The 27,059-nt window shown below is 41.2% G+C and overlaps 2 protein-coding genes across 2 annotated transcripts in view; one reads left to right on the forward strand and one right to left on the reverse strand.

Moving 5' to 3' along the window:
- Positions 1 to 393: 393 nt before the first annotated feature.
- drd1b (dopamine receptor D1b) lies at positions 394 to 1,854 on the reverse strand. Its single transcript, XM_041952650.1, has one exon. The coding sequence runs from the start codon at positions 1,852 to 1,854 to the stop codon at positions 463 to 465; it is 1,392 nt and encodes a 463-aa protein (XP_041808584.1). The 3' UTR covers positions 394 to 462.
- An 18,549-nt stretch (positions 1,855 to 20,403) lies between these two features.
- rad50 (RAD50 homolog, double strand break repair protein) overlaps positions 20,404 to 27,059 on the forward strand; it is a 28,165-nt gene continuing 21,509 nt past the window's right edge. Inside the window, exons 1-9 of the mRNA XM_041952011.1 lie at positions 20,404 to 20,454; positions 22,607 to 22,744; positions 22,966 to 23,049; positions 23,374 to 23,525; positions 23,658 to 23,843; positions 23,975 to 24,179; positions 24,745 to 24,873; positions 26,004 to 26,169; positions 26,527 to 26,585. Coding sequence (XP_041807945.1) covers positions 22,616 to 22,744; positions 22,966 to 23,049; positions 23,374 to 23,525; positions 23,658 to 23,843; positions 23,975 to 24,179; positions 24,745 to 24,873; positions 26,004 to 26,169; positions 26,527 to 26,585 — 1,110 coding nt within the window. The 5' untranslated portion in view covers positions 20,404 to 20,454; positions 22,607 to 22,615. The remainder of the gene's footprint in view (positions 20,455 to 22,606; positions 22,745 to 22,965; positions 23,050 to 23,373; positions 23,526 to 23,657; positions 23,844 to 23,974; positions 24,180 to 24,744; positions 24,874 to 26,003; positions 26,170 to 26,526; positions 26,586 to 27,059) is intronic.

Here is a 27,059-nt window from a genome sequence, read left to right on the forward strand (position 1 = left end):
AAAGCACCTACCTACAAGACATTTTGCTAATAGTTACTACATCGTCCTCCACTGTATATACTGTGTTTAAGTCCTTGCAGGATTGTGTCAGTACTGTACAGTATACAAATGCAGATGTACACATTTTTGGAAAGATTTTAAAAAAATGTATACATGTGCACATAGCTAGTGTTCTGCTTTAATATTCACATCATCAACATTTATCATCAAATGTGTCAATTTCATCAATAAATGCTGACAGTATTTTGCAGATAGTTAAATCCAGGATAAAGTGCCTTTACTTTAAAACATTCTGTAGGTTTTTCCATGTAGGTTTTTTGTTGACAGTCTTAAGGTCCTGTTCCCCTGCCAGGCATGTTCTTAAAGACGTCCGTCTGTTTTTGATGTCCTTCTGGGTAAGCTTTTCTTCCCTTTGTGCGCACATATGTGCCTCAGCGTACTCCCATCCGCCTTTGCCTCCTCTCAACACGACACGGCTTTGTGCTGTCCGTTCTGTGTTATGGGGTTGATCTTTTCCAGCGTGACCTCGGTATCGCTGTCTAAATTCCCAGAGATGGCTGGGGAGAGTTTCTCCAGGGCGTTGTTGACCATCCCCACCTCGATCTCCCCTCCACATCCGTCCTTCTTCTGTAACTCCTCCTCCTGGCACAGGATGCTGTGGGGGATCACGTAGCTGGCAGAATGGTTGCCCTCCTTTGGGATGTGACTCTTGGGCTGATACTGGCTGTTGGGGTTCGAGGTAGGGGCGCCCATGTTGTTGTTAATGCTGACGATCTCGATGGCGTTGCTCCCCGGGCAGAGCCGGTGGCAGCCCAGGAGGATGGAGAAGGCCTTGCGGAAATCGGCGTTGAAGGCATAGATGATGGGGTTGAGCGAGGAGTTTGCCCAGCCAAACCACACGAACACGTCGAAGGTGGTGGAGCTGATGCAGGGGAAATCCGCGGCACCGTCCGGCATGTTGGGCTCACAGAACGGAACCATGCAGTTCAGGATGAAGAAGGGCAACCAGCAGCACACAAACACTCCCATGATGACTGAGAGCGTCTTTAAGACTTTGGTTTCTCGTTTGAATGACATTTTGAATGAGCTCTCGCTCTCCATGTTCGAACTATTCCCCATGCTGCTGTGGCGGTTTTTGGCACTCTCTGCCGCCCGCTCCAGGGCAGATATCCTCCGTATCTGCTTCTGGGCGATGCGGTAGATCCGTGTGTAGGTGACGATCATAATAGCCACGGGTATGTAGAAGCTGATAAGGGAGGAGGAGATGGCGTAGGTCCTGTTAAGGCTGGAGTCGCAGTTGTCCGGGGGCAGGTCACCGGGGTATGTTCCGTTTAGCTCGGCGTAGCTGGTGGTCTGAGCTTTGTGCCAGTTAAGCTGGACTGGAATGAAGGAGATGAGCACGGACAGGGTCCACGCCACACTGATCATCAGGCATGCCACTTTAGGGGTCATCTTGCGTTCATAGCGGAATGGGCTCGAGATGGCCCAGTAGCGGTCAACACTAATCACACACAGGTTCAAGATGGAGGCGGTGGAGCACATGATGTCAAACGCTACCCACACGTTGCAGAAGGCGCCAAACGGCCAAAACCCCACAATCTCGGTCGCCGCCTTCCATGGCATTACCAGAATAGCCACCAGGAGGTCAGAGATGGCCAGCGAGATGACGAAGAAGTTGGTGACCTTCGACCTCAGGTGTCGGAACTTGGTGACGGCGGCGCACACGAGCGTGTTGCCTAGCAGCGTGGTGAAGATGAGGAGGGAGAGGAAGCATCCTGTCAGCACGCGTTTGGACGAGTCTCTCTCTGGGAGCAGCTGCTTGCCATCTCGAACCGTTGAGAAATTCTGATCCATTGTTTATAATACACTGCTAATAAAGCGAGAGAGGGGGTGGGTGAGGGGGGTGTCAGCAGTCACCCCATCACATCCCCAGCCTGCAGCAGCTGTGCCTCTCCGGGGGGGACTTTCAGACGGACGGAGCGGCTGGTGGAGAGGTCAACTGTCTCGGCACCAGCTCTCCCACCGATTGGGTCATCCATAGGCTCCTTGTCGCAACCACCATCCTTGCGCAAAGAGCTGCTATAAATATTTCAAAAAGACCTCTTCGGAAATTTGCCGCCCAATAATGCCTGGTTCAGAAACTCCTGCAGCAGCAGTACAGGCAGCAGACATTCTAGTTTGAAGAGGAGGAGGAGGAATATTCCAGCTGTTGTTTGCAATTATTTTTTCCAATCAGCACTGTGGTCATGAAAAAGCAGCGGTAAAAAACGTAATTAAACGTCCCCTTTTCTCCTCTCACTGCGCGCCTCTGCTGCCTGGCCAAAGTTTCACACAATATTGTTGCCGAGCCGTTGAGTAAACAGAGGCTGGGCCAATCATTAGGCTTATATACCACCTCATCAATAACTTCTATTGATGGTTTTCGCGCTGCGTTTATCTGATTTGTTTAGTGATCCTCGAGGCGTGTCCGTTTGATTATATTCTCGCGTGTATCGACGCTGAACCACCCCTGCTGCGAGGTGTTTTTCATTTCATTTAATCTTTTTTTGAAATTATTATTTCTTTGAATGCAGCTCCCCGTTAGTGCGTGACACAGCCTGCAGCCAACATTTCCACCTGAGTGGTGAGCCAAAAAAAAAGGAAAAGAAAAGAAAAAAAGGCAGAAAACTATATTCAGCAACAGTCCATTTTGATATCAGGGAGATGTATCTTAATTCACCACATGTAGGAAACATCAATATCGCAGCTGTTTTTTTATGATGACATGTCGCTGTAATCCAGATGAGAGGTCTTTTTTTCCGTTTGGTTTGGTTCGCGTGTCCATTCGTGTGGACGCAGCAAAAACGACCGCTCGGCTTTCAGAAAACATTCAAGAGTTATTTTGGCCACCCACCTAAATCATCTCTGGCAGTGCACTCGCTGGGTTGACGTCTTTGAAACAGAAGTGCAGATTATTTTCTCCTTTTCTTTTTTCTTTTTTGTTTGTTCCTTTTAGTCGGCGTGCGCTCCGCTCTGTGGATGTGGAGACAGCTCGGGACCCGCAGCAGCCTCTTGGGTTGCCTTGGAAATAATTCAATCCAAAATCAACTCGTGAAAGAATATTCAGTCCCCCAAAATCCACATCTGTCCGGCATACATCCAACTTGTATCTTGGTACGAAGAGAAGGAAAAGGCGCTCACCCTCTCTGCGCTCTCCTCCATGGGAAGCCGGTCACGCTCTCTTGTTGCGACGGTCCTCAGGTGTTTTATCGGTCCTTATGCTTTTCTTTTTAGGGTCAGCCTTTGCTGCGAAACATTCACTTACCCTGTGATGTGTCTGCGGTCTGACTGGCCGGCGGAGAGTGATGGGAATGACTCTGGTCTCTCCAAGACCATTTTCATGCGCGCTCCTCTCTCTCCGCTCAGCTGCTGCTGTGCGCCACGGTCTTTGCTACAACTGCTCCATCTATCCAGGGAGGCTGCGGAGGGTAAAGCCACCTAAATTCCCAGTGCACGGCACACCTTCTGTTTGCCAAAGAGTTTAGCCACATGATTTATGATGACAAAAACCTTTACGACCTGAATTTATGACGAAGTGTCGAACTGGTGGTTTATTATGGGAAATTCCTTACAGATAGGGAAGAACATTTGCTTTGTTTCTCAGATTATGCAATCAATCACATTTTGGTGACTTCCTTATTTGCAAATATCATAGGCTAAGTCATAAACTCACTGTTGATTTTTACAGTAATAATGATGATATTCCCTTTATCTGGATGCACTTCATTTTAAACATGACCTGCACTGACAACAACTCAAATGGCATCACTGCTGTAAAGTCAAAAAACAGAAAAAGATGATCTTAAAAAAATGAAGGTGCCTAGATGTCCTGGGATGAACTTGTAGCCAGCAGGCATGCACGCAGAGGCACAATGAGGCCATCTACTGGATGCAAAATTGTGGGAGATTATGTGAGAGCGGGAGCAGAGAGACTGAGCTGCAGCGCTGTTGCATTAACGTCACCTCAATAAACATGACTGAACAACTCTGAATTAGATTAGAGTCCCATGAGCCACGCTGCAGCAGCAAGACCCATGAAGTGAGGGAGATACTGAGGGTTGAGATGTGTGTGTGTGTGCATGTGTGTGCATTTGTGTGTGTGCGTTTATGTGCATATATTACTCATGTTGTCTGTTTACACAGTCACATTGCAGGGACTTACCTTCCTTATGGGGACAAAAAGCAAATCCCCGTAACGTAATTCACTAAATTTTAGGGTGAAGACTTGGATTAAGGTCAGGGTGAGGATTAGGGTTAGGGTCAGTCTCCAGGAAATGAATGTAAGTCAATGTAATGTCTGCATCACTGTGGGTGTGCATGTGTACGGGTGTGCGTGTGTGTGAATTACAAAAGCTAATGTTATCATGCCGCTAGCTGCCTGGCAGGCCTGGCCAGTTTGCATATTAACTATTTAGCGAGATGAAATCCTCAATGGACTCTGTCCCTTTGCGTGTGTGTGTGTCTGTGGCTTGTTCTGCATGTGTGTCTGACTTTGTATGTGTGCATCTATGACTGTGCATGTGTGTTTTTGTGGTAAATATGTGTGTTTGTAGATGTGTACACACATATCTGTGTGTGTATAAGAATGTGTGTGTATGTGTGTGTGTGTGTGTGTGTGTGTGTGTGTGTGAGTAATGCATGTAGACAAGCCAAGTGTAAGAGGCCTGGCAGACACAACGCCCACATTTCCCTGTAGCACAGAGCCAGGGTGTGCGTGCAGCCGACAAAGTTCAAACCAAGACCACGTCACACACACACAAATGCAGACACAGACTCGCTCACTCACTCACACACGCACACACAACCAGCCATGCAGGGTAATTTATGTCTGCTCCAAAAAGCAAACAAAATAGAATAGAATAGAACAAAATAGAATACAATAGAATAGAATATAGAGAAATGTCTTTTTGGGGTGACTTTTTGCCACGTATGTATATGGGTCAGATGCTTAATTTGTACTCCATCTTGCTGAACAAGACTTTATAGTTGTGTTAGTGTTCCACTGTCTTTCTGTGTGCTTTGCTATGAGGTAGTCTACATTTAAAAAAGACAAAAATAAAAACGAAAGCATACCCATTAGATGTTATACTTTCTAATTGAATGTGCTTTATTTCAAGATGTATTTGAAGTGAGAGGTAAGAATCTGACACGTCTGCCCTTTCAATTGAGCTTAGTGCAGTAAGTTTGCCAAGAAACCGGTCTCAACGTGTAACTGCACGGTGTGAGGGTGCAGCAGTTCACCTGCTGACCGGGAGTTAATCAGGTTACTCTTATTTGCCATTCTGTTGACCCTCAGTTATCCCTACAAGCAATGAATTGGAGGATAACCTGAAAACTCCCTGGAAAGGTTTCTGACCATGCCTGTTTGGTACATGCTGATCTCTTTGCGGGAGAAAGTGCCATCCTTTAATTCTTCAGGATTCAGCCTCAACCAGGTTCAATCTTAAAATATTACCACAAGCAAAGACTCTGCCGTTCAAGCCGATATGGAAATGGCAAAGATTTAAGGATGTTGGGGAGCCAAATCTGCAGGGGACAGCTCAAAGATTAATTTTTGGCACTCACCACAAGTTTCATAATACACTTGGATACCGAATAAAGTTCAGACAGCAATGATCTAAGAGCATATACATTTATATTAGTGTCACCATAAAGGATAACTGCTGCCAGAAGGGATGTTTGAAGCCAAGCTGCATCAATCAGCAGCACAAAGAATATATATGAAAATTTGTATTCATGCTCCAAAGAGAGTTCCTAAAATTTAAACAAAGCCGGTTTTGGATTAAAACTTATTTAAGGGACATTCCCAACCAAATGTTTGGGTGCCTTCATTTGAAATTCAAATCTGGTGCGGTAAATTTACAGCAGTTAATGCAGAAACCAATTAAAATTATGGCTTTTTAATGACATTTACCAGAGGCAGCATTCATTTCTCATTAGCTGGAGCCTAGTTATTTTCCTCTACAATAAGTGGGGCAATTACCTCAAAACAACAGTGTTTACTTCCTGTGATACAGATCTGGATAAAAAAATTCTAACTAAAGTCAGTGTGTGAAATGCTGTGGCCTTTAAATTCATTCAACCTTTTAATGCAAATATAATCTTAGAGTGGAATCAGGAATTACACAGTTGTTTGGAGTCAATGTTTACATCCAGTCCGCTGCATCAATGATATGGTTATTGAGTGTTGGTAGGGTAAAATAGCACCATCAGGATGGTTTGCATGTCTAACCAAAGTAAAATAACCAAAACTACAGTCAAAAGCTTTTTGGTATCGGTCAACAAAGTTAACAACGTTAGCTCCTCTTCTTAGACTTTATGTTTACTGTCTGCAGAGATTGCTTTTTAAAGGCATATCGGTTTGTCTGTGTAGAACAAGAAATCTCATTCACAGTAAACAGCGATGATAAATTATAAGGGGAAATTGATGAGATTTCTGTCCAGGTGATTGCTGCAAGATGACGCCGCTTTCTCAAGCCTGTCAACAGTATTCGATTGTTGTCTGTGAAAAACCACATGAAAATAGTATTAAAAAACAACAAGGGTCTGACATCGCTGTTAAAGGGCATGGAGCAGCATCTGTGTGCTTATCTGTGAGAGGTGAGAGAGAAAAACGGGCCAGGGATGAAGAGGAGACTAATCCGCACATACACACACACACACACACACACACACACACACACACACACACAAAGTCATGTCTCTGTCACTTTTGAGGACATTGCATAGACTTACATTCATTTCCTGGAGACTTAACCAACTACAGCCATAACCTCTATTTGACTAACTCTAACACTGACCTTAACCTGAGTCTTCACACTAACAATTAATGATTTACGTTATGAGGTCTTGTGTTTTGTCCCCATAAGGATGGCAAGTCCCCACAATGTGACTTTGTAAACAGATATATGTTCCCCGCAACGTGAGTAATACATGTCCAAACACACACACACACTCAATCTCGTCTCCTCCCTCTTCCAAATCCTCTCTCTCAGTGTGACATCCATCAGGTCCCAGGTCGCTCTAGTGTGGCCTCTCACTACCAGATACCCAGCATGAAGGAAATGTTGTGTGCTATATAATCGCATACACGTACACACACACACACACAGCTTTCACGACATTCAACAACATAACGTAACATAATTGCCCTCACTGTGGTAATCTGAGGCAGCGTAATCGAAACCTACGACCCGCGTGCACACATGCTCTTTGCAGTGTGTGACAGCTTTTTATGTGATCGAAATTTATTGTGGCTTCCAAAAGGACCCCGAACTGATCTCATTGAGGCCCTTAATTGGTGCTATGCTTCAATTCCCTCAGAGCTAAAGGGATATTTATTTACACTGTGCGGGATAATGGGAACAGACGTGAAAGTGACCAGGATGAACAGGCCTTTTTGGCACTAGCTGGAGCAATAAAATGGCCCAGTCAGGTCAGACCCTCAGGAATTTAAACGACTATTTATAAAATATACATTTAGAGACACACATTACTGGAGGGCTCATGGCAATGCAGCTTAAGAGTTTCACATCCTTTTAAAAATGTCTTTACTTTGGTGGAACCATCTATCGTTTGTTACCTTTGTAAAATGTGTTTAATCTCTGCAGGGCATGTATTGCAGGGCATTTCCATTTACGCACATACACACATAAGCGCTTATGGTTTTTGTTCCCTTTCTTCTTCTCTTCCTACCTCGTCTCTTCCTTTGTATCAGAGGATAAAAGACTCAGTGCAGTTGATGATATTTGGACCATCTGTCGACAGTTTGATTCGATAAAGTAGGTTTATAAAGAAGTGGGGGCACCAGTCACGCAAAAGGTTAATCTCTAAATATATTGCACGCACACATGCACGCACACACACAACTGTCTATCTATCTGCTTTCATAGCTACCTGTAAACACTGCCTCCCAAGACTGTATATTGCCTTTTAACAGAATTATAATTGCATATTTGTATTTATATATTTGAGTTATCCAACCAAATTTCAGATCAAATAACCTGTGGAGTTTATCCTGTCATATCCACAAATCAGAAGTCATCTCTTTTCACCTCTTTTCATGCAGCGGCAGGATTGACACATAACGTTTTCAGTGATGCAATGAGATTATTCACTGCGAGGGGATTTAGTGACAGTAAGTTTGCTTGTTTTATTTATGAAATTGCATGCAGCTTTTGTCAGTATAAACAGTGCCTGCTCAGCCTCTGATTGGCTCTGACTCTGTCTTTTTTTTTTTTCTAACCCTAACCACCCAACCCTAACCCATACCTGTAAACACTGGGATTTGAAAATATGGGAAATTTTCCAGTGCCCCACACGGGGAATCCTAAACTCACCAGGAGGCAACCATTTGCTTTAAAATATCAGATCAACAAGGATTGGCTGAACTAGTTCCTACATTAATTGAATACAATCAGATGGTCAGAATCAGATATCTGGTTGAAAGTGAAATGTTGTGATCATCCCTGCATTATATAAATGAAAACACAAAAGCACTTAGTCTAAAAATGTATCACTTGAAGGATTTGTACACATAATTTACACTTTTCACTTGAATTGTATTTTTAAGAGAGGATACTAGCAAGACAGACAATTGGTAGGAGAGGGTGTCTGAGGAAATAGATGGGAGAGAGTGTATAAATGCAGTCATTGGCAGAGCATGTTTCTGGGCCTCTTTGGTGCACTTATGCTTGACAGATTTGTCACTTTTCCCTCTGTGTGATACAGAAAATTGATACACAAAACATGACTTTGACCGACGTACGGGTAAGTTTTAGTGTTTTTAGCAGGTATTCCATCCCTTTCACGTTCATCCTTCTTTCTCTTCTTCTCGTTTTACTGACGGTGCTGTTTGAGTGAATGACTCCTTGTCAATAGATGTTGACATAATGTAAAAGGAAAAGCAGCAAACACACTGAATATGTAATTATGCCTCCCATCAGCATCACAGGGGTAAATTACAGGCGAATCAGCAGGAGGATTCACAGGTCTGCCTTCACCTAAACCAAGCAACGAACACTAGCCAATCAGAGGGACACTGGGCAGGGTTTTTTTTTTTCTGACTATTGGGGTTTCAGAATAATTGGATTTGACTGGAATATACTTTGATGCTAAAATGTGACAGTGTCTGAATTGTAGTTTCAAGCTTTGTATCTTTAATAAGAGTCTCCAGCCAGTTTGTCTCAGAGATGTCCTAAGGCATACCATATGCTGGTAGATTTTACCGAAGGATCAGACAACGAAGGAAAAGCTTTGCTGTCTTGATCTTGCTGGGGCTGCCTGGCAGGACATCACCACCTGTTTTGAATTTTTGTTCGAGAATTTCATGACCTTCTCCATTCCTTTTAATTGCCAACGGGAATTAATTAATTTTCTGTCTGCCACCTTTTATCCGCTGTTTCTCTGCTCTCGCATCCACACCATACAGTGGCATTGCCTCCCACCATGCACTTCATAAAGTATTGCAATCTTCTTATCATGAAGGCTTTCCATCTCAGCTTCAGTGCGCACAGCTTTGAATCCAAGCCAATGCAGCTTACAACACAAATGAACAGAATGAACACAAAAGTTTGACCTCGCTGAAATCCAAACTCGGGATGTTCAGCTTTAGGTGGTGTATGTCTTATTTGTTATAGCAGCATGCAGTGGTGTGAAACAAGGTATTACAGAGAAAAGGATGATGCATACTAACACCATATTCTAAACCTTCTTGACAAGCTTAATATGTGTCTTTCTAATAAGGTTCTTGCAGTATGGCCCCTTTCCTGTAGAAATGCACAGTCTGTGCCTCTCAGCGAGGGAGTCTGGGGAGAAGCAGCCACTGGGTATAATCAGCAATGAGCAATGGAAGGAGAAAAGGCAACATTGGGCAGTCAGTTCGTGGAAAAATGCTGAATTGGAAATGACACAGAATGAGAATAACTTCTACAAAGATGATTATCCCGGATGATAGTTTATCACGATCATAAAATGGAAGTGACTTGTGCCGTTAGGAGCTGGAAGTGTATCAGAGAGAGAATAATTGCTCCATTTGAGAGTTTGGGCTGGTAGCTGGATGCGCAAATCGGCTTTAGAAACAAGCCATGATCTGCTGCTGCAGGACCGCAGCACACATCCGCGAGCCGTCAAACACACACAGACATACACAGTTTGACAGATACAGATACAGAAACACCACAGAGGCACCAACATCGAGTGCATTCAACAAAATAAAAAAATAAATGGGACACAGGAAATAAGTTGTATAAGTTTGGCTGAGTTCAATCCAATAATATAGACTTCTTGCAATTCTAAAGCCAGACTGAATATTTCTAATACTTAGAATTCTATTGTTTAATAACATGAGATAAACTTATTTGAGAATTATCTCATCCAGTTTTTTTTTTGTTTGTTTGTTTTTTTGTATTAGCAGCTGTTGAGACCTGACAACATTTAAGCGAGCTGAGCATCATTCCTATGCATTCATCCATCACAGTCTCTCAATGACAGTATTGTTGTTGACTCGAGGGGAGCGAACCTGGCCGGGCTCTGAAGATCAAAACATCACTCAGAAAGACATCAATACGACTGTTTTCATCCACTGCGGTGAAAGCCAGACTTTCATCAATGCTGTTGTCACCCTGATACCGGCAATCACAGTATGTCCTGGAGTATCGTCTTTAATAAAGCTTCAGAGGAACTGTCAACACCTGTATGCTCAGTAAGATTGATGTGAAGAGCAAACAAATACGTTTGCAAAATCCTAGAAAAAATGGCAGCAATTTCAAATGCATGTGGGATGATGACACGTACAAAGAGTGACATCATACCCAGATGAATAGCACTAGACCTTAGCAGGTTTACTGCCCAGTCTAACCATTTCCACATATTTTTGTAATCACTTGAGTATGTGTACATATGTGCAGTGAAATGCCTGAAACATGACACAAATGTGTTTCCTCACCATGGAGTCATGAATACATGCAAGAGAAATGATGAGAACAGATGGTAATTTAATGCTGCAGAGGAGCATGAGGCATGTAAGGAAGCCGATGAACATATAATCTTCAATTCCACATTGTGAGTAGTGTGCTGCAGAAAATTATTTATTGCTTCTGTTCGTCTCAGATGTAAAATCCGGTTAAAAACCGTATGCTCATATACTCTGTATCTATGATTGGTGTTGATGTTGTGCAACTTACTGAAAATTAGAATTTAGTTATAGTTGCTAGTCACTTCTCTACCAATTACTACATATGAAAGTAATTTGTTATTTGGGAAAGTAAATTTAAATGTCCGCTCAATTTCTCTTATTAATGCAAACATAGCTATTTTCTTCAGTTTATATTAGAAACATTACAGCCACCATGGTGAAAAGCAAGCTCACATTGCCTGAATTATCTTTCACCACCATACAGTCAGGTGGTGTTGGATCACAAGCCAGAAAATCTGAACAGGACGTGTTTGTCTGCTCTCCTCTGCAGCTGTCCGCTGTTTTCATAAGGCAAAAGCAACGAGTTACAGTCCCATTTAAATGCATTTAAATGGGGTAATTGTAATTGTGTTATTTATTTTGAAAAAGTAACTAGTTACATAGCACCAAAAGTAATGGAATTACAGTAACAGGTTACTCCCAACACACCAGGCTGGAATCAGTTAATCAGTTGATCTCAGTCTTAAACTGATCGCTAAGTGATCCCTTGATGTTGATTGGTTGGCCTGGTGTGCTCCTCCTTGGTTGGAACAAAAACCTGTAGCCACATGGCCCTGTCATGTGTCAGATCTGTTAAGCGTTTTGTTCAAGAGCGTCATGTCATGTCATACACTTCCTGTTTTATTGTGAAATCTAACTCTCCTCTCGTTTCAGGCCCCTTGACTTCCCGGTGTGTTTCCCGCCTGTCTGATTGTCTACCCCGCCCTAATTGTCTCCACCTGTTCATTGTTACCTCGTGCATATATAGTCCGCGTCTCCCTTTGTCCTGTGCCAGATTGTCTTGTGCCATGTCTTTGTGCCAAGCTGTGATTTATCCAGCATTCCTTGATTCTTGTCTCCTTGTTGTGCATAGTCTGTTTTTGAAAGTAAGTTCTAGTTGATTAATAGTATTTTTCTAGCTTTGTTCTTGATTTTGTTTGATACTTTATTCTAGCCGATTGAGCCTTTTTGAGTTAAGATTATTCGACCAAATTATTCCTTAGCGTCTTTTGTTGATCTTTACTGCCATACATTGTATGAGCTGTTGTTATCCTGAGCGCCTTTTGTTAAATAAATTCCTCCTTTATATTGAAACCTTGCTGTGGTGTCTGTGGTGAGTCTGCATTTGAGTCCAGAAACCTCGTGCCTCCGGGCTTGTCAGGCCCTTTATGGTATCGGTTTGATATATGTGCCTTATGTGATGCACTACCATAGTTTGTTGCCTTCATTAAATTTGGCATGTTCAGTTTGTTTAAAGTTTTCTACACACTGAGCTAATCAGAAGAAAAGAAAAAAAATGTTTTTGCAATTATTATTTCCACACCTAAAGCAATGGGGTGTGTGCAACCATGTCTCCTGCGAATTAGTTGTATACTCGTGGCTTTTCTGATCCTGCAAAGGAATTAATAGTTAATGCATATACAAACATATCATTTCATACAATGAATGAAATCATAAGGAACAAACGGGAGCCAGACAGCAAATAGTCACATTCCTTGTCCATAATAATTGCTCACTTTCTAGCAGGCTGTTTTGGGTGAACTCACTTGGCGACTCTGCTGATTTCATGCACCAGCTCATGTTCCATCATACAAGTTCCATCAAAATGGGACATAGAGCTTCGCGGATGAGTTAAGGTGGAAGGAACAGACAATACGACAAAGGGATTCCAGCAAGGGGCCCTGAAGCATCTGCCTCAGTTGAAATTCAAAACAATATCCAGAAACCTCAGCAGTTTAAGCTCAGCTGTCATTCTGTTTCATGCTGCGGTAGAAATGCTGTTTTTCAAAAGTACAAAAACTGGAAGTGATTTACAGTAGGTTTCAAACAAGCCTCTGTGATCTACGGTATCGTTTGATCTGAGCGGGCATTTGTGATCATTTGACACATGCATGATTAATAGCAGTAGAACAATGTATTTAACAGACAAATGCATGCTTGATTCAAGGTTTATCCACAAGGCTGACAAGTTCTGATGAAGGCCGTAACCATTATCAAGTGGATATGACATTTACAGTCAGAGATTACTTTGCTCACATATATTTCAAGTCTTTGTGAGTCCATTTTGACAGTGCATTCAAACAAATGCAGGCCCACAGCTGCCTGAAAGCTAGGTAGATCTTTCATAAATATTAAATCCACGAGAAGCTCATGGTTTGTTAAGTGTTGGACAATTTGTAGTAAAAACTGTACAGATGCTGTAAAACTCGGTTGAAGTTTCCGAGGAGATTAATTTAAAGATCCCCTGTTGTGGTGGCGTGGTTGCTCACTGTTGTTGTGCAATTGATGCTGTAAATCTCCTGACACCACCACTACACCTCAGCAGAGGGAGGCTAATTACCAGGTCCAGCACACGGTCCCCCTCCCCCCCTCAGTGGCTCTGTGTGCTCGCGCCTGCTTCGTCCACTCTATCTCTGTCTGCAGTGGTCTTTCTCTCTATGCAGCACTTGGTGCCATAAAGGCTGAAAGAGCAGCGTGTTTGTTTGCCTGTGTATTACGTGTCTGTATCTGTTGTCCTCCTCTGTTTGTCTTATTCAACAAGTTATGCGTATATTATCATAATTATAGTGGTAAATTTTAAATTTGGCAGAACGATAATTCAGCCAGGTGCCTCCAAAATCCCTGCAACAGGCCTTTCTTATGGAGGACTCGGGCATAACTAATAACATTAATAATGGCTGCATTCCATTTAGCTGTGCCACTTGTCTCAGAGGACAGTTTGAAAAACAATGTAAATAATAAAATAAATGGTGGCTGACGTCCATTTAGCTGCTTCAGTTTCAGGGCCTGCTGGCTCATTGTCACACTGCCATGACATACTGGGACACTTGAGTAGAACTGAGACCTTGCTAATGTTACTAGCAACACTTGTGTTGTTGTGAAAAAGCAGCTCTTGTGCAGGGTGGACGCTCACTTCAATGAAACAGAGCTTCCCTTTCTGTCATTAGTTACACCTCTGCTACGCTTCATGCTCCTGGGTTTGGTGATAGTGTGCTGAGGCTGTCATTCAGTATCGTTTTCTTTCCCTGCAGACACTCCTGTCACCTCCACCTTTCCTGTTATTAGAGGAGGAGAGGAGGGAAGGTATGTGGTGGTTCTGCTCTCTCTGTTTCTGTCTCTGTCATGACTGTTTTCTTTCCCTCTCAGACCTAATGCATGTTTTTGTATTTTTAGATGCTGAAATTATCTTTTAGAATATCATTTGTTTGGTACCTTCATCACAGGTTCGTTCAAGATGCTTGATCAGCTTCGCCTCCATCATCTGAAGTGATGACGCCTCATGGATGAACGTCTTCAACTTGAATGTTACATTCAGTGCATTGAATTGAGCGAGGTATCCAGAAGCTTGTTTAGCCTACCATTTAACACCAAGCTGTCCAAATCAAATTTAGACAGGTTCTAAAGGTCAGCTCCGGCCTGCTGGGCCGTTCCTTCCTTGAGTCATCTTTGTGTTTATTCTAAATGTATTTGTCGTCATTGACTGTAAGTTTTCCAACTGAATATGTAATGTGCACCTGTTTCATTTACAGTATTCACAGACAAAAACAGCTTTTACATCATTTTGTTATTTGAAAAATAGCTATTGTAACATTTTTTTTGTCTGTTCCCCAGTAACTACATTACTGTCAGCATGAGCTCTGAGTTTAAAACAACAACAACAGTGAATCCAGACCCACTAAGCAAATCCACAGGAGGATGTAGCTTTACCAGCTAATAGGTGTGTGTAGTGATAAGACGGACATCAAATCTAGCTCTAATAATGATAACTAGTACTATTGTTCTGGCGGTTGTCATAATTCAGAGGTATTCTTGTTGCATGGAGCCCTGATACACTCATATGTATACAGCTACCCTGGACTGAGATACATGTTCATCATCACTTAGCTTTAGAGGTTCTGATAAACGTAAGTTTTTTACCTTTGGGCCAAACCAGGCAAACTTTACGCCCCTGCTTCCAGTCTTATGCTAAGCTAAGCTACAGCAAGTGTCACCTGGCTCAAGCTTTATATGCAGCAAACAGACGTGTGGTATGGAGCTTCTCCGCTAACTTTTGGCAAAAAAAAAAGTCAATAAGAAAAAAATAAAGAAATAAAATTTAATAAAACTGTCTCATGGCTTATGAAAGTTTCAAAGAAGTCTTGTTGAAGCTGTTAATTCAGGCCAAAATCAAAATGAGACTGCTGGCTTGTGTATCCAACACATAGCTCATGTTACGAAGTTGGAATAAAATCCGAGAGTTTATGCACACAAAGCAAACAAGAGCGACAGCAACACGACAGTAATAGCTTTGGCGTCACGGTCCATATTCAAAATGTACTGTGTGACCACGGAATGGTTTATAGACAAACCCTTTTCACACAGTGCCATAGTGGGATGAGCACAGCTGCAGCTAATAAGATAAATAATGGGCCCATGTGATTCAGGTGTGCCAATATGCAACAGTCAGTCGTATTGTCAAGCAAATATTGATAATTGGCTCTCCTAAATCAAGCATAAGCATTTTTAATTTTATTAGTTGCAGCTGCCCATTATACAGTTTGTGCGGATTTTTGATTACATTGTTATGTAGCACACAAACACAGAGTGGAAGAAAGACCGGCAATTGGACATACAGGGACACAAACAGAGAGGACACATCAGTGACCTCATTACCGCCATTCACAACCAGGACCTGTGGATTCATTATTTCCCTCCACCTCTTTACCCATTTCACTTGCTTATATCCCCCAAACCAAATCCTCCGTCTCTCCGCCGTCTCATAATTGCCTGGTTCAAAATCAATAGCATCCACTTGTCTTGGTGATTACAAAGTCACCAGGAGTGGAAGCACACCCAAGGGCATAGAAGCGATCATGCTGGCTTTTCTCTCTGATAAGCAGTTGCTTGGTAAGAAGTGTGTAATTGCTATTCGGAGCAAAACAAATGCTCCAACAAGAGCCCGTCCTTGTTGATTTATTATCTGGATCTTTGAAGTACACAGGTGGAATATGTTGGATATGATAAGTGGGTAGGAATTGACATGTATGACATCATTTGATGCAAATACAGTCTATCTCAGGCAGGGGTGTAGCACATAATTCTGGACCGTGTGCATTCTTAATGTCCCCCTCCCCTCACCTAAGGTTTTCATTCTAGTATCTTTGTGGGCCCTCCTCACATGAGGGCCTGTATACTCCCCATTTTTCCCCTAGTCCTAAGCCCCTGCACCAAAGTGTAGCCCGACCACGTCCAAGCCTGCAGCTTCAGAGAGGGTCAAGGTGTGATAACTGCTTAAATACAGAGATAACTGTGCATGCTTTTTGGATGATGCAAAGGTGGAAAGCTGCAGAAAAGTTATGGGGCGGGGGTTCGGATTTTAATAACATTACATTATAATCACATTAGCCGGCGACTTGCACTGTCTGCGTTGACGAAGGCATATTCAGCTAAGGGCAGTCTAGATGTATCCTGCCTTTATCTTACATAATTGCCATCAGTCATGTCCTTGGCTGCCTTTTTGACCCAAACTGAGTGAATAAATGTGTAGCCATGCATGAAGACAAAGAGCAGGGTCTCTGTTGAAGTTTTTAGGGGCAAAAAAAAAACAACAACAACTGCAATTTAATATTATGAGGCCCCATTAATGTAAAAGAGGTAATTTGATGAAGAGCAGCTTGTTCCTGTTCCGCTTTTATTTCTTATTGTCCTAAACTGAAACCCATCAAGTACTTTCTGGAGCTATCTGGAGCCTCCTCCAATGAAAGTCAAACTCATTTTGACAAATCCTGACTGTATGGGAGGTGCTGCACTAGATATGCACAAGCAGCAGGACTTTCAAATCAGAAAGAAGGGGGAAAAATGTTTGAGACATTCCACCTTGAAGCACAACACCACGCCTCATGAAAGCACTAGAATGTGCTGTAGATAACTTGCTGGGTGATGATTCATAACACAGATATATGTGAAGTTATTTGACATGCATTGCACCGGAGAGGTTCACTTGAAATGTTATAGTTCTTGTCTCTTTTTTTTTTTTTTTTTGAGTTCTTGTGTTGTGAAAATGACTTCCTTTCATTTCCCTATTTTCCTGCATTGTAATTTAGGAAATGCATGTACAAAGAAACAGCAGAGACAGCTGGGCTGATGGTAGAGGATAAGAGGATAAGTCACTGTTCATTGGAAGCAGGGGAGATGAGGGGAAAATGTTGCTTTTCAGAGCTCAGTCTGTCTCTATTTTCAGCTCAGAACCATCTTAAGGCCACTGGCCAAAACTGGCCCTCCTCACAGCACTCAGTGGGGTAGAAACTAAGTCCAGCAATTTGCTGAATAAGAAAAGACTGTTTTGAAAAACGGCTGCTTGCTGCTTGACAAAAAAAAAGCCCCTTTGAAGGATTATTGTTGGTTTCTTTGCTGTGAAATGTATAATTTGCCATGAAATGTATAATTTCAACCCATCACAGAGAGCACATAGAACCGATGAGCTTTTCTTCTTCTTTCATATCAGCTCTCTTTCTTTCAACATGTTTTCCAGCAAGTGGGCACCACAACGCTATTTGCCATCCAAACCATCCCTCTGGATTTAATGAAATATCGGTGCTGCAGTTTTTCTGAACGGGGTTTTATAAAATGTCAAAAAACAGACAGTTCAGTGAAAGGTAGGTCTGTCAGTTCTGCTTCTGTAACATCTCATTTATTTAGAAGAAAATACAGCTTTTTTTTAAACAACCAAGCTTCCTGCTGTTTCTACATGATTTTATATACATTGTTTACCCTCTAATTTCTTCCCCTTCCTTCTTTGTGCCGCCTCTCTTTTCCACAGTTTCTTTTCTTCTATCCTTACTTGCTCTCCTGCCATATTTTGATGGTAAGCAGGCGAGAGCCAGCTGGTTCCCCTTCGTCCGTGTGATTATCAAACAACGACAAGGAAACCAATTCCATTAGCCATTTAGACATGGAGGGTGACCGTGGGCATGCAGGATTAGGCTTTCACACTCAAACACATATACATAATAACATGCACATACACATATACCTCCATTGGTCCAACACAAGACACAAGGTCATGGCATTTTCATGTCAGGATGGGATGAAAATAGAAAGAGGGCCATGAGCTGGACAGACTGAGGCACAATGAGTCAGTCGGCTGATAACACAGACAGACTGAATCAGTGGGCTGAAAGCAGAAGACGGGTTGTGGGAGTGTGTGTGTGTGTGTTTGTGTGTTTTCTCTTCCAAGGGGGAGAGGAGAGGAAGTCAGAGAGATGATGTTCTCAGGTTTTTAGGGGGTTAGCTGCAGGTGGTGAACACCAGTCCTGCAGGTCCCCGTGGACGTCCGCAAACTGTTCTTCAACTCCAAACACAGGCTGAAAATAACTCATGTCCCTTTATTCCAATTAGATTTACTCTCTCCTTCTCCACCTGACACACAAATACACACACGGTTGCTCTGCTGTCTTTCAAGTTTTATGTTCCCACTCACACCATCTGTTTTTTTATTCAGCTTTGTTTAAATACTGGAATGTGGAAGAAGAGCTCAGGGAAAATATTTATTTAAAAGATGTTTTTTTTTCTTTGCAAATTTAAGGGTTTAAAGAAAATTGATTTTTCTTCTGTAACAAATTATTATTCATTATTATCATTATTATTAATTATTGTACAGTTTTAACATTTGGGCTTGCAGTCTATCTTAATTCATCATGGAAATTATGGAAATGTGTGTTAAACATATTCTGTTTACTGCTGAAGTAAACAGAAACCTGGCTTTTAATAATTGAGGCCATCAGCCTCACTACAACTGTCACAGCAATACTCTAACAAATAGAGGAGAGGAGAGAGGCAGTGGTGCGAACCTGAGGCTTGGATGTAATGGCTTTTCCACAGGGAAACACTGTCCTCTTGTGGTAAGTGTTTTGAGACCTTCAAGAACATAAAAGAAGAGGCCTCCTGGAATGATAATAGATGTTTAACTAGGAGTACAGTCCTGGACTACGGGAGCATATTCATTATGCATAAGTCACATTAAAAACAGACAAAGCTAGATATAATTCAAGCACAAGCAGTAACGATTTGTTATGTGGCTTAAAACAACACAAGCATCGTGACAGGGACTTAAATGTTTTAATGCAGTAAAGGAACAAGCAGCTTAGACAAGCAAAGTTTCAACTGTTGTGAAATGTTTAAAGGAAATGGCTGGTGCCATTATTTATTTTTCATTTTGCCAACGTGTCCCACAAAAAGACCAAAACCAACAATAAATGTACCTAAACTGATGTGGCTTGTTTTTCTGCGCTATAAACTTCAACTGTTGTCCAAAAACTGCTAAAAACACAAATAAATAAGCCAAACTAATGCACTAGCTGACATGTTCTTTCATGGTAAACATGGGCACATTTTAAAATATTCCCCAACAAAATCCATTAGATAGCTGTTCTAGGAAATTACTTTCAAAAAATAAAACTACATATTTAAAGATCTGCATCCTCATGAGAAACCAATGGGAAGTGCAAAAAGTGTGTGGAAGTTGTAGCCAAAAGTATTGAGAATGCATTGACTGATGCATTGTTAGTTTTGGTGTTTTTGTAGGATTTTTTGACAGTTACAGAAATGCAATATAATAACATTAACTTAATTCATCAAGATTTTAGGGATGCAAGATGATTGCATGGAGAGTTGTAATTTTGCAGCGTATCAATACATAATTCAATTCATAATTCTTCCACTGCAGCAGCTGAAAAGATATTAGAATTGAATGCCAGTCAGAACAGAAGTGGTGGCATATGTTCGGTTTTTTGGGGTTAGCATATGAGTATTACAAGGGGGTGAAGTAGCAAAAAATCCTTCACAAAACAGGTAACAAGAATAGTGAAAGGGAGTTAAGGTCATCATTTGATTAAAAAAGTAACTCACTGCTTGGAGTTGACGGATCCACCACAGAAGAAGATTGCTGTACGACGACCCGTGATCATAGAAATTAGTCAACAGAAGAGGCTCTTGCAATTGTATATTAGTAACTTATTTCTTTCATGTAGTTAAAATGCTTCCACTTAATAACAGGAGTCATTGTATAAGGGGACATTAATTTCGTGTGTGGACAGGCACTAATTTAGGGGAAAAAAAGAAGATAGCGAGTGGGAATTGCAGTTCTATACATTCGTATTCTATGTCCACGTACCGACTCCCGGAAGTCATGAGTCGCGGCGTTTCACGTCACATACCCGCAGCGCGAAAACTGTACTTCACGTCTGAGCTATAACAACACTGAGGTGAGTTGAATTCACAGCATAAAAACAGCTGGAGAAGATTGCAACTAACCAAAATCATTTTTGTTTCACTACACGGAGGAAAAGTCTGTTGGACAGCGAGTCGCTAACTGTAAAACACGGCAACGTACCATGTAGCCAAACTTGCGTAGTTAGCTAGCGTTAGCCTGCTGAGTTGACAGGTAACTTAGCCATGTGTAATGTTAGCTTCCCAGACATCATATACAGATTACGTTACACGTTCAACCCAATAACAACACGACATTTTAAGGTAGTAACGTTAGCTTGTAAACATTCCGGCCCTTTAAATATTAACTCGGCGTTTTTCGTCTTTAGCTTTACTTACATTGACGTTCGTAAAGTAACGTCGGTACCGTTTCTGTTTGTTATGACCAGGGTTTGTGTAATTTAAACTTGTATTAAACTTGCATTTTCTTCATGCCAAGAAATGAGTCAGGGTAAATATCCGGAATTTATCATCCCAACCTATTGAAACTGTGCACTTTAAAAAACAAGATCATATAGCATGTAAAAGTTGATGTGATGATAAAGACGTCAGCATATTTTTAATATACTGCCAGAGGTCCCAACCCTTTTCATGCTAGTACTGGGGTCACATTTCGGGAACCACTGCTACACCATAAGTAGTATTATGTGCTTTTTGCTTAGTCTATTATGTGAGTGTACCAAGTGATAATTCGGCAGTTCAAAGTGCTTTCAATAAAAGATTGAAAACAAAACAGAAGATTAGAATATCTTAAACAAGAAGAAGATCCAACAGTTGAATAAATATTACAGTGCACCTACAGGGCAGAACAAGATTTTAGTTGAAGTTGAATGCTCCCAAACTTATCGTAATAAAGTACAATCAGGAAAGTCTTAAGCCCTGATTTAAAAGAGGTGACAGGTGGAGCGGACTTTTTTTCCCAGATATGTGGTGCATTAAAAACTGAATCCTCCTTCTCCCTGTTTAGTTTTGACCCCAAGGACAGTAAACAGACCTCTCTCAGACCATCTGAGAGGTCTAGATGGTTCATCTTCACTATTTGTGAGCTAAGAGAGCTTATAGAGAAATGTGGATTACAGTTTGACACAAAATAGCCCCATCCTTCAAATGAAATTTAAACCAGTTTAGGGTTATCAAACAAAAAGCTCCACCTCCTTTTTCATGCCTCATAAATTGTGAGGGATTGACTCAGTAAGAACTGCTGCACTGTTGTCTTGGTCTAAACTAGGTTCAGTTAAAAATATGAAATCAAGATTGTGCTTGATACTTAAATTGTGAATTAAAACTGATCTCCCTGCTAAAGACCTTAGAGCTTAATTTAGGGTGTTGAAAGCATCCTTTGCAATTTACTTTTTTTTGTGCACACTGCGGCTGAAGAGATGTCAAATTTGATAAATCTGTAGATTTAGTTGTGAACATTTTGTTCACTTTGCTACTCTACAGGAATAGGAGCATTGAGTCCAGAGAAAGAGCCTGCTTCAGTCAAAAGTACATAACAAGGTGTGACTAACTGACTTTACTTCTCATTGCTGAGATAAACACGATCCATTGCCCACCTGCCTTGGCTTTGTCCAATGCTGTTTTGTAAAACACTGCTTTTCAAAACAATTTCGCATCAGTGTGATATTTTATCACTCAAAATTACAGTTTAACTGTTGGCTGAATTTATTAATATTGTGGAGCTCTTACATACATATGCTATTTTTCTTGTAGTTTTGCTCTTCATTGTGATCTAAAAAATATGCCAAATTGTTTGTAAATCAGTTGGTGTCTGCAAAGTGAACTATTCTTTGTAAGTACAGTTTTGTTCACTTTTTCAGCACAGTTTTTTTTTTTGATAGACTGTATAGTGTGATATGTTGCTCTGGCCAATTTTGCTGAAAGGCTTGTCAGTGTAAGTTTGTAGCTGCAAAGTGCAAACTGGCAGCAACAAAATGCTGCAGTCAGGAGATCAACTGATAGCCTGGTAACCACAATGTACCCGTTTGCCAGTGTAGCTGCAGCTGAAAGTCCCAATGCAAATTAGAAGTCAGTATTTATCCACTGCTGTGATCTCACAGTGAAATACTTACGACCTGTCCTGTTTTCATCACTACTGTTGATTTAAGTCATGTCTTCTCCCTTTCTCTCTCCCCCTTTCCCTTTCAGAAAGCCAAAATGTCAAAGATAGACAAGATGAGTATCCTAGGGGTGAGGAGCTTTGGGGTTGAGGATAAAGACAAACAAGTCATCTCTTTCTTCAATCCTCTGACTGTGCTGGTTGGACCCAATGGAGCAGGGAAAACGGTATGAGAACATGATTTGAAAAGAGCAAAGGTTGACTGTGAAGCGTGACCTGTAGAAAAGAAACAAGACAGTTGACAGTATGAGTTTGAGATGACACATATGCACTGGGATTAGGACAACTGGTCTGATTTGTTCTTTTTTATTTTCATTGCAAGTAACCACAATGAAAACTGCAACTCTTGTGTGTTAATTCTTATGGCCATTTTCTTTTTTGTTTTCAGACTATTATTGAGTGCCTTCGATATGCAACATCAGGAGAACTTCCTCCTGGATCTAAAGGAGGTGCTTTTGTGCATGATCCAAAGGTGAGCTTGCTCTCTTGTATCAGTGAGTGACAATAGCTAGCTGTAAAATGTTCGTGCAGGCAGCAGTGAGGGACGTTAAACACTGGTCAACGGCATATACAGTACTTCCCATTTAAATGGTTCTGGTGGAATTCTGCAAAGTCTCACTGCAAAGTTAATTTAAATTAATGCGCGTGTGCTTAAGTCTCATAATCTCTGTCCGTTCTTGTTTAACATCTCTGTGGAACTGATAAATTTACCAGAGCATTTCCTTCAAGTTCCTGTCAGATGAGGATAACTGAGGCTGTCTTTGTTAAAAAAAAATTCATGCTGTGTGAATTCCAGGATGCCCACGAGACAGACGTGCGAGCACAGATTCGACTCTTATTCACTGACGTCAACGGAGAGAAAGTGACTATCCATCGCTCCATGTCATGCACTCAGAAGGCAAAGAACTACACTTTCAAAAGCTTGGAGCAGGTCATTACCAGATATAAGTAAGCCACAGTCTCAAGTGTCTCGACTAATTTTTTGGTAAATAATAAAAAAAAAATAATAATAATTTTGAACTGACACTAATGTTACATGACTCCGTTCTTCACATGTGACCTTGATCATCATTCATCCAGAAATGGTGAGAAGGTGAGCTTGTCGTCAAAGTGTGGTGAACTGGATCGGGAGATGATTTCTTCACTGGGTGTGTCGAAGCCTGTGCTGAATCATGTCATCTTTTGTCACCAAGAAGAGTCTAACTGGCCACTTTGTGAGGGCAAAGCACTCAAAGAGAAGTTCGACTCCATATTCGCTGCAACCAAGTAAAGCCAACTCATTCTTATTCGTTTGTCAACACATTACCTCCAAATCCAAAGCAAAAATATTAACCGGCATAAGCCATTCAGATATTGCCATTAGGAGGGAAACTCAAGTCTCTTTGTGATTCTCCCAGATATATCAAAGCTCTGGAGACGATGCGTCAGCTGCGTCTCAAACAGAATCAAACAGTCAAAGAGTGTCAGGTGGAGCTGCGCTACCTGAAGCAGAACAAGGAGAAAGCCCAGCAGATTAGAGAGACGGTTGCCACCAAGGAGTCTCAGCTGATGGCCTCTAAGGACAGCGTCCAGCAGATAGAGAACCAGATTGATCCACTGGAGGTGATTTATGTTTGTATGTATGTTGATATGCATGAAATATTAGTTGGCACTGATTGCTGTCACATAGCACCCGATTTTGTTTTATATGTCCAGACCTCTTGTGAGATTACACATGAAATAGGTTTTGCACATTTGTTTCTGTGAAATTCTTGCAACAAATTATTTTGATATAAAGCAATATAGATACAGCAACATTTGAATGTCGAAAATAATGCCAGATCCCCATCACATGTTAATGATGTGACACAGAGAAAAGTTAATGTTTTCAGTTTTACAGCTGTAATCTGCAAATATATTGTTTTCATTGGACAAGCTTTTAGATTTTGACATTAGAAATTAATTTTAAAAATTTGCCTCAAAAATGTCAATCAAGTCACCAATTGATCAGTGTATCTACATTGTCATCTTGGAAGTTCTGTATGTCCTATTGTAGAAAAAGAGATGAAGGCCTTTAGCTACTAAACATACAGCAGGCCCTGGAGCCTTACTGTTTGTTTGCAGGCGTAGGCATGCTGAAGTATTACAGCAGTGCCCCTTATGCTATATATTTTATGATAATTTTCAGAATCGACTGACAGATATTGACATGAAACTGGGAAAAGTGATGAAGCTGGACAACGACATCAAGGCTCTAGAGAGCAGGAAGAAACAAATGGAGGAGGACAACAAGGAGCTGGAGGAAACAATGGAACAGGTAACATAAAAAATATGTAATATATACAAATGTAAAAAATGAGGAGTTATTTACTGTCATGATTGAAAAAAGGAAAATGAATTGGAGCACTTAAATAGCAATGACGAAGTTATTAAGGATGGTGGGAAACACACCAGAATCGATGCTCAATTTCCGCAGATATTGCCAAAATTAACATCAGCTAAAATGTTTCGGAAAACCTGATAAGAAGCTTATAGGACAATTAAGGCTGGATAAAAAAAAAAAAAGACGAGATAGCAAATGAAATGCATGAACAAAGATGATGAGGTTAAAAAGAGGAAAACACAGCAAAACTCTCTATTTGTCTGTCTGTCTGAGGGTTTATTTAGCTAAACACCTGCTTAATAAGACTCCAGCCTCCACTCGGTATGAGGTATCATTAACCAAATGGGAAAGTAATAGAAAGCCTGCAGATGGTGAATGAGTTTGTTGTACTTCTGTCATGACAAACCGGTTCATCACTGGCTTTTATTGATATGAATGTCTTTTGCAACTGTTGGATGTTTCTGCTCCTCTGCCTTGCAGTAGTCAGGAATCTGTTCCTTCCATCTGTTTGGTTCTTCTGAGTAATGTTTATGTCTGTGGCTGAAGAGTGTTTGTTTTTGTTTGAGTGAGTAAAAGTGTGAGGGCTCTTTTGTGTATGTGTTTGTTTGTGAGTGACAGGTGAATTGTCAGTATAATAACATGATGTTGACATTATGTGTTTGTCAGGAATATGTTATAATTACTTGCTGTCTGTGGTTGTGTGCTTCTCCCCTGGAGATCAAGCATGATCATATGAATTAGAATAGTGGGGGCAGAGGGACTTGCATCATGAAATATTTCCTGTTTTGTGCTGTTCAGCAATTAAACCCATTTATAGAATCTGTCAGTCTGGTTTACTGTAGTTGTACTCTCATGTAATACATAAATTATGTAATGTTCTTACTGAATGCAGGTATCGTTACACCTGAAGGTGTATATTCTGTGCCCTCATTTTTAAGAGATGTATTGGTGCAAATATTTTTATTAGGCCTCAGTGGAGTCAAACCTCTGACCCTGATGGTTTTCTAAGCTGTCCTCATTGAGCTTCAGAGCCACACTAAGCCACTGAACTGTGTACGTGGCAGGTGTTCCAGGGTTCAGATGAGCAGCTGCAGGAGATTTACCAGAACCACCAGAGGACGGTGAGGGAGAAGGAACGGAGGCTGATAGACTGCCAGAAGGAACTGGAGAAAGCTGGTTGGGAGTGTCAGAGACTCAACAGAGTCAAGGCTGATCTGCTGGTGGAACAAGGTACACAGGCACCCACACACACCTGCACATTGTACCAGTGTTAATAATTGACCCCAAAATAGCATTTTACTTTTTGAAGCACACCTTACACCTGTATGTATAATTGAATATAAACTATTCTTTATTCTTTTTCTCTTGTTTTTGTTGCAGTGTTTTTGATAGCATGCATCCTATGCACAGGCAGTATATTAGAATAAATCCTAGAGACAAGTCCTAGGAGGACTTGAGGTTCTGCAAACTTGGAAGCTGTTAAAAAAGCCAAAACAAAAGTTTGTTTGTGACACACGAAAGGGAGGACAGGCAAAGAGAAATATTTCCTTAAGACTAAGCTGCTGAAATCCCCCTCTCTTTTCCCAGGTCGTCTACAGCTGGAGGCTGACCGCCACACTCAAAACATCAAAAACCGAGACACTCAGGTGAGACAGATAAATTAACCTCGATGCACCTTTACTTCAGCACTGAACACACTCTTACTTGTTTGTCTGGAAGGGATACATCTACAGTTTAATGACATCTAGCTCATGTTCTCATGGAGATTGAATGTGCTGATGATAAGTCACTTTGGGCAAAAGTGTCTACCAAATTAATCTCATGTAATGTGAGGAGCAGGTGACCTCCATCACACACAGTTTACACTGTCAGTTTTACTAATATTGCTTCATTTTCTGTAATCTACAGAAACTATATGAAATCAAAATACTATTGCATATATAAAGGAAATAAAAATGTTTGTGGTTTGCTATATGTTATTGTTATATATAATTAAAATTGAAAAAATGCAGTCATAATTCAGCGTATTAACTGTACCTAAAGATAAACAGTTAACAATTTTTTACAAAAAAAAAAATATAATTTTGAAATTGGTTTGCTCTGAGTTCTCACATGCAGTA

The sequence above is a fragment of the Chelmon rostratus genome, chromosome 14 (assembly GCF_017976325.1).
Source record: "Chelmon rostratus isolate fCheRos1 chromosome 14, fCheRos1.pri, whole genome shotgun sequence".
In the NCBI taxonomy this organism is placed as follows: domain Eukaryota; kingdom Metazoa; phylum Chordata; class Actinopteri; order Chaetodontiformes; family Chaetodontidae; genus Chelmon; species Chelmon rostratus.